We start from the raw sequence: 13,728 nt of genomic DNA, 5'->3' as shown, positions 1-13,728 counted from the left end.
TGGGATGGAGAGAAAACTGTGTATTGTTAGTGAGTGTCTGTGATGGGAGATCCAGCTAGATCCCACTCCATAATCCTTAAATTCACGAGCAGAGCCACCCCAGCAGAGCAGGGGTTGAGGGACTGTGAGGCTAGGGGACTAGGAGTGTCAAGGAGAACTGCATGTTTTCAATCAGCCATTCTTTGGGCAGAAAGCCCTAGGCAGATCTACAGATGGTGCTGGCTGCATGTAGCTCTGCTGCTTTGTAGCACTATTAACCTGCCTCAAGTGTTGTGGGAAGTCCTGTGCCTGTTTTAGGCTACTCCCAAAGCATCAAAACCAGTGTTGCTCTGACCCTGTTTCCCTTTCTGCTAAGAGTGAGGGAGACTCTAAATCAAGGCCTCTGAAGTCCTTCTCAGTGCCCATGGCCCACCCCTCCATCTGGTGTGTCTGACAGCTGATAGGAGGCTGATGTTTCCAGCTGAAGAACTGAAATAGTTTGTTCTTTTCCACGATTCCCTTGGCAAAGGAAAACAAGCCCATTTGTTTAGAAGCTCATAAAAGAGGAGCTTTATAGTAGGAACATTCATAAACTTGTTTGCTTTTGACCTTCTCCACATTGCTGATGGTTTCAAGTTCTTGTCCCAGGCATTGTGCTTGTCTGGGCTGTTCGTGACATTTTTGAGAAACAGCCTCACCCAGAGTAATATAAATTGCTCAGCACTCCAGAACTGAGCCTTTGGCCATGCCATCTTTCTCTAGTGCAGGGCTAGGCAGGTTGTGTGTGGGGGGGTACATTGACAGCCCTACAGAGAGCAGTGCAGACCTGGCTGCCAAGAAGAAACCTGAACCTGGCCACTGTCACTTTTTTTTTTTTTTTTTTTTTTTTTTTTTTCTAGATTGAATGGTGCTGCTCAATCAATGAGCATTTCCCAGGCTCTTAGATTACTAAATTAATAAAAATGTATTCTATGAAGGCAAGAAATCAGATCTTTAATGAGTGTGGCTCATAGGAGACTGGTATGCTTGAAAGAGTGCTTGTTCCTTTTCTGAGGTAGTAAGTAAGACAGCAGGTGTAAAGTACAAGCCGTAAGAGCCACCTTGATTTATGTCGAGAGGCAGGAAATTGAAGTTTCCTTTGCTGGGCTTTGAGACCTCAAGTGTCAGGTCAAAATTCACAATGTAATCCTGGCATCTAGTAATTTGAACAGATAAAAATGCTGCTGTTCTTTCACCTATGCTTCTGCTGACTGGGGAAGGGCTCTCCAAACTGCAAATCCTTGTTTGTAGCTGATGCTTTGTATTCCCTTCTTGAATTGTAATGTCATGGATTTCTTCAAAATACGTCTTGACAACCCTGTCCCCTTTTCCAGCACTTTTCCATTTTATTTTACTTCAGTCTGGAGGCAGTGATCCTTTTCTTGTTTTTTGCATCTGTAAGACCTTTGTTCTCCTGCTCAGACCAAGGACATCACAAATTCCTAGACTTTAAGTCCTGTGAAGGCACAGCAGCTCATGAGACTGCCTGGGACATGTGCTTGCACATGGCCCAGCTCTATGCTATAAATGGATTCAGATAAAATTCACTGACTCATTGGTGCGTAATGGGAAAGTACATGTAGTGATTTGATACCTTCAACACTCATTGGAATAAGCTTTTATAGAGTAGCATTGTCTGATTTCAGATAATTCCTAGATTCAAATTGTCAGCATGGTATACTGTTGAAATTACATGTTTCCTTTGTCTCTCAAGTGCTGGTAAACAAGACACAGCTGGAAGGAGGTTTACAAGTAGTTCAGTTCTAATTTCCTCCATATTCCCACTGTACTTGTTAGCATAAAGCATTCTCTTCCTAGTTTTTCTGAAGACAGAAAAGGGAAGAGAAACATAAGGCTGAAAGTCTTCATAGTGGATACCAGGTAGAAATCCAGGGTGCTGGAAATGGCTCACCTCAGCCCTGGGGAAGAGAGGCACATCATGTTTTATTAGCCTTTGCAGTCCGTATCAGTAACTGGAGCTAATTGCAATTATTGGGAGATAATGTTTAGTTAATTCTTTCTCTTGAGTAACTGCCACTCTTTCCTCTGCACAATGAAATGTGCATTATTGTGCAGCTGGGGATGTGGCAAGCCTGTCACTGGGCCAGAGGTCTGAAGTCCATGCCAGTGGGACTCATGCCTGAGAGGGTCCTCAGGCCTCTCTCCCTCCATCCTCACCTTTCCTGCTTTGCTAATCTTTACCTGGCACTTTTCCTGATGCTGTGGAAGAAGGACTTGTGTGCAGGTATATTGTCTGGGCTGGAGCGAGCTGCCAAGCTGTCCAGTGCTTCTCTGGCATTACCCCAGAGTACACTCTAATCATACTACAGCTGCTCCCATCACTTCCCCATTACTTAGTGGTTTGTGTCTTTATTGTTGTTGTTATTATTAAGCTGAAAATGTTAGAGAGCTCTGTAATAAGCAGTAATCACAATTTCTGACAGCATTCCCCATTTTGGGCATCAATCTGTGTTAGACTCTGATTTAACACCTGTTTGTCTCATTACTTGCACTGAGAAGGGAGATTAAGGTCTGTGGGGTTAGCAGTGCTGGCTCTGAGCCTTCTTCAGCCCAGATCAGCTGGAGTCTTGCCAAGGCTTGCACCCACAGCAGGGACATGGTCCTCTGTCCGTGAGCCCCTGCAGGAGGGAGGCAGTTGCTCACAAGCAGCAGCTGACTTCTGCAGACTGGTTACTTAAAAGAAGACCACAGCCCTGAGCACAGATGGTAATTTTGTGCTGTAGCTGGGACGTTTTTGCAACAGAATCTTTTCTTTCTGATTTCTCCAGCCATCATTCTGTCAGAGAGATGTTCTTGCCTAATTAATCCCTTTTGTGTTCTTTGCTTTTTTCCCCCCAGGCCCATGTGTTTGATCTGAACATTAATAAGCTTGAACCTCTTTGCACCCAGCTAGTGGTGACCAGGAAGAAAAATAAAACAACACATATCCAGTTTAATCCTGTCTACCCTATCATCCTTGTTGGAGACGAACGAGGCCTCATCACCTGCTTGAAGCTCTCTCCCAATCTGCGCAAGAAGCCCAAGGTAAGGTTAAGCTGCATTCCCCCAACCACAGAAGATCTCTTCAGGCCTTGTCATTGTTCCCTCTCCTTCCATACAATGGTGTTGGCAAAGCTCCTCTCTCTAGCAAGGTACTTACAATTACCTCAAGCCTTTCGGATAGGATGTCTGGGATGTTAAATCCTTGTGTCTGTTCCTATTTGAGCAAGAGGACTCAGTTTGCTCCTGGTAAAGAGTGGGGACTGGTAGGAAGGGGATTTGCTGTCCCCAGTTGTCACCATCGTCCAGGAAAGGTCTGTAGATGTTCATTTGTTTCCCAGAGTTCACGTATTTTTTGAGTTTTGGGTTTTATTTGCAAAACTCCTTGAAATCAAGTAAAGGAGAACCCAACTCTTGCCCAAGTCCTCCCACAGAAACCGTGCTGCTTGTCTTCTTGTGCTCCTGCATCAGAGCCTGTCTCCTGACCACCATATCAACTTTCCTGTAAATGAGCAAGCAGTATCTTTAATATGCAAGGAGACTTGGGATCCTTGCCTTGAGTGACAGCAAGGAGATACATATGCCTCTGTGGGTTGGTGAAGTGTTTTTTTCACTCATCCATGAAGGCCAATTGTGAAGGATGACAACATCTCTTATGTGGATCTATTACTGAATTTTCTTTCTGGTCTTCATCCAGCTATGAGTTGAATAGCTGTAAATGCAATGTCCTTTTACACTCTTGTAATTCTCATATCCAGTTGTCTTGTGTTAAGTGGAGTCTTTCAGTTTCAGACTTTTTAGAACTGTTCCAAGAAAGCAATCTCTCAAGATGATCATCTTTTATTTATGTACTCCAAAATGTTTTATATACTCTACTAATCTGCTCTATTAGGCAGGGTCTTTGGTCAGGAACTAATCACACCAGTGTCACTCCACATCAGAATGATTTTTAAAAGGTTCCTTCATCTGGCTGCCAATGGAAATGTGAGTCTTCCCTGCGCAGAGAGGGCATAGAAAACAGTAGCATGGCAATTTGTTTGCAGCTGAGTTGCGGAAGCTGTGAGAAGAATCTCTCATATGCTTCACACTTTTCTATTTCCAGCAAAACTTCAGGCTGAGACTGTCGAAACTCTCTGGGTTGTCATTAAATTGACTCAGGATAAGTTTCCTTGATGCTCTATGAGTCCTTCCCGGGCATGGGTGAGCACAGTGTCTGCCATGGACCTTGCCTGCACAAGGACTTAAGCAGTGGAGGGAAATCACACACACATAAATGTGGATGCTCTTCTCTTCATCCCAGCTGTGGACTGACCAGCACCCAGCAATACTGTACTGTGGTCCAGGATCATAGAATGGTTTGGGTTGGAAGAGACCTTGAAGACCATCTAGTTCCAAACCCCTGCCCTGGGCAGTGACACCTTCCACTAGACCAGGTAGCTCAGAACTCCATCCAGTCTGGCCCTGAATACTTCCAAGTGATGTGGCATTGACAACTTCTCTGGGAAACCTGTTCCAGTGCCTCGCCACCCTCACAGTATCTAATATAAACCTACTCACTGTCAATTTGAAGCCATCCACTCTTATTCTGTCACAACATGTCTTATAAAAAGTCCCTCTCCATCTTTCTTGTAGGCTCCCTTCAGGTACTGGAAGGTTTCTCCTTTCCGGCCTGGAAAAAAATATGAGCTCTCTCAGCCTTTCCTCATACAGGAGATCCTCCACCCCTCTGATCATCTTGGTGGCCTTCTCTGGGCTCACTCCAGCAGGACCCCAGCTCTGGATGCAGTGCTCCAGGTGGGTCTCAGCAGAGCAGAGCAGAGGGGCAGAATCCCCTCCCTGCCCTGCTGCCCACGGGGCTCTGCATGCAGCCCAGGACACGTTTGGCTCTCTGGGCTAAGAGTGCCATGGCCAGGGCATGTCCAGCCTCTCACCCACAGCACCCCCAAGCCCTTCTGGGCAGGGCATCTGTTCATGCCCAGCCTGTGCTGATACCAGGGGTTGCCCCGACAAGTGCAGCCTTGTACATGGCCTTGAACTTTATGATGTTCCTATGGACTCACTCCTCACTGCTTTGTCCGGGTCCCGCTGGATGGCATCCTGTCCTTCAAGTGTGAATTCAAATGTCTTCTTCTTCTCCTGGTGGCCAGCAGCAGCTCTCCATGCAGTTATGAATATTGTAATTTCTCTTTGCTGACCTTTTCTAAAGGCAAATTGCATGTTGTTGACAAAGCAATTTAAACTGTGTGTTTAGGAGTAACTCCAACACTTACTGCTGACCGTAAACCAACATGTAACTACAACCCACACAAGATATAAATGGGATGGAAATGGAGTCTGCTGTTCTGATGTTATTAAACTATCTGTCTTCTGCTGGACTGGTTAGGTTTGAAGGGACACTGAACACTGAACTAAAACTTTCCCACTCATGTGGAGAGGAAGGAGGGATGTTCAGGCATGACTGGTTATGTGTGTGGGTTCCTTGACAGCAGCCAGCCTAAAAGATAGGAGGATTTAAAACACGTGACAAGCAGTATGGTGGCAAAGTGATGGATCTGGCCTATCCTGCTCACTGCCATGGATGAACAAGCGGTGAGGACATTCAGCTGATGGAAGAGAATGTTTTAGCAGAGGGAGGTCAAACCCTGTCAGAACAGGCTGTGCCATCCGGTGTGTGCTCCTGTCTATCTCCTTCCTTTGCCAGCACCAGCCTTTGTGTCCTTAGCAGCAAGCCTCCAGCTGTGTTTGCAAGAATATCATCTCACGGTAGGAAGTCAGATGTACTTCCAGAGTATTGATCCAGGCTCCTCTAAAGATCAACTCAGTGTGCTCTTTACACCCTTACTCTGTGCAATCAGATTTTCTCTATAAAGTGGCTCAACTTTTCCCTCTTTTCTGGGATTCCTCAGGCTGGAGTTGACAGTCACAGAACTTAAAGAGATTTTTATAAGTGAAGAAGGTCCAAAACTGTGCAGAGAAGTCCTGACATCCCAGATGCCTCCTTGCACATAGAAAAACCTGTCCATGCCCAGCTCAGTATCTGGGTATTCCTGGGTATCCTGTTCTCTTTGCCACTTGATGCCCACAGAGCCCAGTGGGGAAAACTGCCTGACAATCAAGTGGACAAGCCACAGCCAGTGCTTCTGAAGGTTGAGGCTTTCATACCAGTCCCAGCATCTGTGAGCTCAGCTACCTGTCTTGCTCTGTCAGCTCCTTTGGAGATAGAAAAGTGCCTTTTGCTGAGTTCTGGCAGAACCCAGGATGCCCAAAGGACAGGACAGCTAGGAGCTCACCAGGTTCCTGTAACTCTCTGTTTCACACTGATGCCACAGGGGCTTGCCTTCTCAAACAGCTGGGACAATTGCTTTTGACAGGTAAAACTTGCAGACAAATCAACCTGTTTAAGGAGAACTCTTAATAGCCACATCATTCCAAACCCCATGCTTTCCCTAAAAACAAACACAGTGCTGTCTGCTCCGTATTCTGCAGATTGCTTGGCTATTGCTGGGCTTGCAAGATAGAGATTATAAAAAGTGACTGAATTCACGTAATCCTGGTGAGATTTTAGCCATTCTGAGTTTATTGGGTTTTGGCTGTTAGCTAAAGCTGGTGTGGTGGATAAGTGGAAATGGGGATGATAAGGATGCTTTGGTTATCATCAGACCTTAGTCCCTTCCTGTATTCATGTCTTTGAGCAAAGAGGGAAGGTTCAAGACCTCTTTAAACAATTCACAGGGCTCGCCTGAAGCTTAATTAATTCATGTTTGTAAAACACTTGGGGATCTTTAAGAAGTGTTACTTAATACTCTGAGTTTTTCTGTCGGCTACATTAGCACAGTCTCATTTATGAACACTTGGCAGAACAAATATGCCAAGGGGAGAACTTCTCAAAAACACTCAGGTGGTGTTTTCAGAAGTGACTTTCACCAGGACACACAGTAAAATCTTAAAAAAAGGCCTAAAATTCCTTGTGAGTTTTGGCATCCTAAACTCATGGTGGCTCATGGGAAAAGATGCATTTCTTGTTGAGAGAAAGCTGTGGACAGAGTCTCTGGCACCCTTAAGGCACTTGTGTCAAGGGCACACAGAGGGCACAGGGTCCTGTGTACAAGGGATGTCAAGCACTGTGGGTGATCATGTGTCTGTGCTGTGGGGATTTGAGTTCTGGATCTCTGCCTACCCCTGGGGCAGGACAGAGAGATCCCCGTGTCCCAAGCTGTATTTATTTCCACGAGATGAAACTAGTTTGGGTCCTTCTGCTCAGAAGTCGGGGGACAGAAATGCCTGCAGTATTTTAAAATGCAGTGGTAGGAACAAGTGACTTTCTTCTGTCATCCAAGCCAGTTTTAGACTCCAAGCACTCTTTAAATATTGCAGCGGATGTCAGGCAGGAATTGTTTAACTAATAAAGTATCATTCCTAATTTGTAACGACCTTGGTGGTTGAGTTCACCCGAGGGAAGCATTGCTGTAAGAAGAATCAGTTTGGGGCAGAGCTGTTTAATTAGTGAGCCTTCCGGGTTTCATTCGAGGTTTGGAAGAAATTAAAGCGTTTTGTCATCACAGTCAGAAGAATGTAGCTGCTCATAAGCTTTGGTTTGTTTTTTAAAAACTGTTAGAGTAGCCTGGCTTAACCTCTGCCAATGCCAAAAGTAAGCAGAAGATAGTAAAATAACAGTGTGCAGTGTTTTTTAGGAATTTTAGGAGAGCACAGCAGAGTAGGAATATAAGAGAAAGCGGATCAAAGAAAGGTTGCAATACAGAATTTGCTGAGGCTGAGGCAAATTTCTTGGCCAGTACCAAGAATGAATGCTAGGGAGGCAGACAACTTCTTGGCCTGATGCTTGTCTTGGATATTTATCTTGGATTATTTAGGATGATTACCTCAATCTCTGTTCTTGATACTGGTTTCTTTACATGCAAACCATCTCTTTTTCTGTTTCCTGGTAACAATTTAATTTATTTCCAGGCAGTAAATCCTGCATGACTGGGTCTAGCTGGGCATGATTGGAGTGGGAAGGGGAACACAGCTGCTTGCCCATACCAGGACACAGTGCCAGGACTGTTCAGGGTGCATGTTCAGGAGCTGGAGGTACACACCTGTGGATCTGATGCTGTGTACCTTGAGCAGTTTGTAGTGTGGGGACAAGTGAGGGGCGTGGGCTGGCTCTGAGCCTTCATGTCCGTGTGTACACGCTGGGCAGCTGCTCTGCTCTCTCTGTGTCTTATCACACCAGCCAGTATCACCTCTGAACTCTGTGACTCATAGCATCTTTGCCGCCCTGACGATTTTGCCCTTGGTCAGATCCAGCCCAAGACTGTTCAGCTAAGGAAGGAGCATTGAGTTTTGCTTCCTGAAGCATTATGGCTTTTTGGCCATAGCTGATGGCATGGTCTGGGAGGGATTTGGGAACTGTGATGGACCATGGGAGGATATTGGGGTTTTAAGGAGATGAAAGAGGGAAGGAGGTTTGGAGAAGGTTGATGGAAGTGTCCGAAGTTTTAAAGGAGGCAATAGGAGAGTGGTTGAGATCTCCTATTCAACCAATCCCTCTCTCCAGCACTGTATCCCAGCACAGAGATCTCCTGGGCCCTGAGGTTTCTTCCTCCTTCACACTCCCCAGCAACATCCACTGCACACAAGTACTCTGAGGAAGGACCCTGGTTTCATGCCTGTTCCCAGTTTCAGTGAGATGCAGCTGATGTCCAGAGCAGGTACTAGGCTGGAACACTGTGAACAGAGAGTGGGATACTTGATCATGAACTGCTTTGTAGCCTTGTGTTGCTATCACCCAGTGTGACCAGGAGTAACTTGAAGGAGTAAAGGATCAGGGAATTGTTTCTGTTCTTAGTGCTTTCTTGTAGCTGTGGGAGGTGTAAGGGATCAACTAACCAGCATGTAAATACAGAAATACAAATCTGAACTCCCTCCTTTTGTCTATGTACAATCCATCTGCACACCTGACTATATTTAAGGAAGGAAGCTATGGATTATATCCATTCTCCAAGGTCACATCAGTCCTGGACTAGTGAGCTGTTTTGTACTGAATGGAACATATTTTGTCCCTAAATTTTCTATTCCAGCAGCTCTCATTCTGTCTGAGACAAAAACACTTGTCTCTCCTCTCCAAACAGGTCAAGTTTTGCTCTTTTAACGGTGTAATTCTTAGTCTCTCCGTTTTCATGCAAATGCTTCTCTCTCAATGCCTTCTGTACTGCTCGAGCCGTGGCCGATTTTCTCAGTGTCTCTTCAGAACTGGCTAATTGCTCAGTGACCCAGAAGCACAAAGCACAAGCAGTGCTGGAGGAATTTGGTGTGCTGCTGTGCCCTGCCTTCATGAGGATTGCCTCCTCCAGAGCCAGCTTGGCCTCTGGATAAGGAGGCACATACAAATGAGCTTGGGTCTCATAAAAACTGACCTGCAGCTTGATGGCTTACTCTGAAATTTGAAAATGCTTTTTAGTTTTCTTTTTAGTCCCTCCCCTGTTATTTAGTCTAGTTGCAAGTAGCTGCTCCCTGTACTGTTAGGGGGAGAGCTGAGGAACATGGGGTGCATCCACAGACTTGTGAAGCCCTGTGTGACTGCTTTCTGTGCCACTTTTGTAGGCCACATAAGGATATATGCACTGGTGTTTAATCTTTGGTATAGGAAGGAAACCCAGTGCTGCAGGCCTTCAAGAGGAGTGGGTTGGAGACGTGTACAGACAGGTGGCTCTTCCTGCCTTGGAGCAGGAAGGTCTGGAGGTGGTTGCTCTGACAGTCTCTGGATTCAGGGTGTGCAGGTCCCAGCAAGAGGCTGTGCCACTGGTGTGGAGCTTCCAGGGTGCAAACAGCATTGCTTGTGGCCTGCAGCTGTTTTGCTACATAGACCTGTGACTCTTAACTGTAACTCAAAGGAAATACTTGCAAAAGCAGGCTCCCCTGCCCCTTCTGCCTTCTCCTTCCAAGGATTTCCTGCCCTGACACTGTGCTAGGAAAGCCATTAGCAGGAAGACCTTTGCATCTCCATAAGATCTCTTCTCCCTCCCCTGTCCCATATCAGGTCCCTGCTAGTCTAACATAGCCTGAGATAAAATGGACTGTCTAAGCCTGGAAAGCTGTTACTTGGGAAATGAGATGGTCCATGTGCCAGCAAACTGCAGTTCTTGGGCAAAACGCAAGCCTTTGGATATACTGTGCACAAATCCACGTGTCCAGGAGTGCCACACCACAGTTATAAAGGGTTCTGGATCCCCAACAGAGGCATGGCAACCTTAGATACTCACCTGTTTGGAGAGCTAACCCAAAAAAGCACGAGTAGATCATCAGGACTTGAATACTCTCATTAAATCTGTTTGCTTTGCTTTTGGTGAAATAACTTTTGGGTTGCATCAATGTATGTGAAGGGAGAAGAAAGCTCCATGTAGCAGAAGTATTGTTGAACCACAAGGTTAAGAGCTGGAATTTTTCTTCCTTTTACTGTTCCTGGCCACATCTTCAACCTTTTCTTGTTATGTAATGTCCTGTTCTGTGGCTGCTGTGTTTGGCAGTTGTTGGAGAGACAACATCAGCATATTTACAAGTTATTTTAAGCTGGAGTCAATTCCCAGTGGTCAGGGTGAGATGTGTTTAGTACGTTAAATGGAAACTCTGGCAACTGAAGCAAGAAAAGGTCCCATTTTACAAAAAATCCATAGTACTTATGAATAATTTCTAAAGTGCAAGTCTCATTCTGTGAGGTGCTCTATGCTGTCAAGGGGATACTGACAAAGCCAAGAGGACTGGCTTTGACTTTTTAGTTTTGTCTTTGAAGGTCTGTGTAATAAAAAGGGTTGCCTATGTTTGAAAGTGATGTGAGACTGCTCCATTTTGCAATACTAGCAGTTTGGAGAAAAATACTAGAGGGATTTGATTTTGTGATCATTAACAGTCAAGACTTCCTAGGCATAAATCTGGTGTGTGTCCTTGGATTTGCTGTCTTCAGTAACTGAGATCTCAATTCAGCCAAGCAAAATTGGTTTCTAGTTGTGCCTTGTTTACACCTTCCTTTTTATTTTTCCACATTGCTGCTGTTATGTTGCTACAAGCACTGTTTTATCTGCAGGCTTTGCATCCTCTTCCTTTGTGCTCATATCGTGTCTGTTCTTTGGTGTCTGCCATCCTAGAGCTCCCCAAATCTCAGAAGTCTGGACTTTGCTCCTCTGCAGCCTGAAAAACCCATTGCTGCCTGTCCTGGGAAATGCCTAATGCATGAGAAGGAGCCTTGCCTTATGTTTTTAAAGAACTTTCATTTTGGTTAGGTCTGTGATTGCTAGAATGTGCCTGTTCAGCTTGCATAGTTTCTCTTTGAGCTGGAGCCTCAGCTTTCTTCAGTGCCTTGGCAGAAAGCACAGGGCAGTATTATGGGAAGTGTGGCACTGCTCAACCTCACAGGATCTGCTTGGCTCACCTGTTCTTCCTGTTTCTTTATTTATCCTCTACACATTTCTCATGTTTCTCTGCAGATGACTTAAATCCCATCCAGGAAATTGGGAAATCCTGAGAAATCACCAGTTCTTTGCCTAAGTAACAGCCTCAGTACAAAGGCAGAAGGACCCCTAGGGCAGCAAGCTATTTTCAAAGCTTTTTTCATGGCTTTGGCAGAGCCCACAATGGAGGCTTTTTTGGGAGACTCTCATTATTCCAGCAATGGCTGGGTGTGAGTGCAGGACTACCAGCCAGCAACCTGCCCTGCAGAGACAATTCAGTGTTCAGCCCTGCTGCCAGAACTGATTAGAGTGGCCTGATGAAGGAGGTAATGTGGGTGCTTATCCTCCAGATCATCTGAGGGTGAGCTGATTTTATGCCAGAGAGCCCCAAGCAGCTCTTAGGAGTGCAGCTATTCCAGAGCACTGGCTCTGTACAGGGGAATGAAGGAGGAAAGCTTGTTAGCTCAGCTCCTGAGCCACGGGGTGTGTTTGAAGGACAAGGTGATGGCTTGTCATGAGGACAAGGTGCAAAGCAGTGCCTGGGGTCTGAGAGACCCAGCCATAGTCCTGGCCCCTGCATCTCCTTGGATGTGATGCAGCTCCACTCTGTGTTGTGTAGGATGAGGACACCCATCTCCCTTGGAGCCACAGCAGCCAAGTGACATTTGTCCATAGGCACTGTGGATCTACTCTCCTACAGCCTCTTCTCTGTGCTTCCCTCCTACTGGGTGCTTTTGGGACACATCCAATACAGTCATACCTTAGGAGTGGAGCTGCAATTGGGGTGCAGTGATGGACAGCCCATCCCACCCAGACCCAGATCCTGGAAGGCTCTCCTGCCTCCTGACTGACTTTGGATCTCACAAGCTATCGACCCCAAGATTTCAAGTTGAACCAGCCAGGTCACTGAAAAACTGAAGACAATTAGGAATTGGAGCCAGGGGCAGAGGGAAGAGGTGGAAGTGATATGAGCAAAGGGATGAGAAGCTGGATCATGGTACAAGTAGGAAGGAGCAGGCCATAGGTGACCTGGCCAGAAAAGCACACAAAATCCTGGAATGTAGGTCAGCAGCTCCTTGTTAGCACTCTATCTCCACAGTGTAGGTTTGGCCTCTGTTTGCCATGGTATCCCTGTTCATGCAGTTAAGGTGGAGGAATGTAACTGATTTTCCCCAGCTCATGGCTGTGTAGTGTTTTGAGCACCTGAGAACTCACTCAGCAGGGATGGAGAGCAGGACACCAGTCTTCATTTGCAAGACCCATTCCCATCATGTTTTCACCTTGCCTCACAAAATCTAGTAATGCCCCAGAGCTTGGAGAAGGTGACTTTTACTCTTCTTTGAGCTCTACAAGGAGAATGGATACAAATTGAGAGAGGAAATTTAGGTCAGATATTAGGAAGAATTCTTTTACTGTGAGGTTGGTTAGACCGCAGGACAGGTTGCCCAGAGAGACTATGGATGCCACAACCCAGGCAGTGTTCAAAGCCAGTTGGATAATGCCTTGAACAACCTGGTCTAGTGGGATGTGTCCTTGCCCATGGTGGGGTGGGGTTGGAACTGGATGGTCTTTGAGGTCCTTTCCAACCCCTTAAGGTTCTATGATTCTCTGATACCTTGTCCCTGGGCATTGACTAGGAACTCTGGGACAGTGTTCCTCATTGCAGAGCCTGCTGGTATTTGCTGCAGTGACAAATGCAGGAAATTTGTCATGACATGGAATAGGAAGAAATGCAGCTATGAGGGCCAAAGGAACAGCTTGATATCTGGCACATTCCTTTAACTCCTCCTGAGCCTCTGCCAGAGCCTGACACAGCCTTCCCTAAACAGCCAGTCTGGGCTGGAAAGGGCTGAGGCTGCTTGTGGAGACACAGAGGGCAGCTCTCTGCCTGGGAGATTGTGTCTGTGCCGTTGTCAAACATGTGCCAAATGCATTGCTGTAAAAAACCCTCCACTTGCAGACTTCACCTGTGGATTTTGTGACTCTGGGTGCATCCATCTGGAGACCTTCATGCTCCTGCATGCCCTGATTGAAACCATTGTGCTGCTTCCAGCCCTTCCTGAGCCTCTCCCCAGCCCACACTTGTGCCACCTACCAGCCTCCTCCAAAAGAAAAGAAACTGAGACACCTGCACCTGCAGGCAGGGCAAATAAATGTCCCTTGCACAAATTAATTTGATGGGCTAATGCAGAATTGTTTAAATGAGAGAAGGGAAGGGATCACCGATGAATAAAATGTCTCGCTGCTCACAGAGATGGAACTGACG

At 46.1% G+C, this 13,728-nt stretch overlaps 1 protein-coding gene across 3 annotated transcripts in view; it reads left to right on the top strand.

Annotated features, from left to right (window-relative positions):
* The window catches only part of DNAI1 (dynein axonemal intermediate chain 1), a 144,180-nt gene that overhangs the window by 112,140 nt on the left and 18,312 nt on the right, over window positions 1-13,728 (top strand). For all 3 annotated transcript variants that reach the window (XM_088157069.1, XM_088157070.1, XM_088157068.1), the window contains one exon: window positions 2,878-3,063. In XM_088157069.1, the coding sequence (XP_088013195.1) occupies window positions 2,878-3,063 (186 nt within the window). The remainder of the gene's footprint in view (window positions 1-2,877; window positions 3,064-13,728) is intronic.

This window comes from Sturnus vulgaris, chromosome Z (assembly GCF_052056855.1).
Source record: "Sturnus vulgaris isolate bStuVul1 chromosome Z, bStuVul1.hap1, whole genome shotgun sequence".
Classification (NCBI taxonomy): Eukaryota; Metazoa; Chordata; class Aves; order Passeriformes; family Sturnidae; genus Sturnus; species Sturnus vulgaris.
The sequence above is the reverse complement of the archived record's forward strand: the minus strand, read 5'-3'. Positions and strand labels throughout refer to the sequence as shown.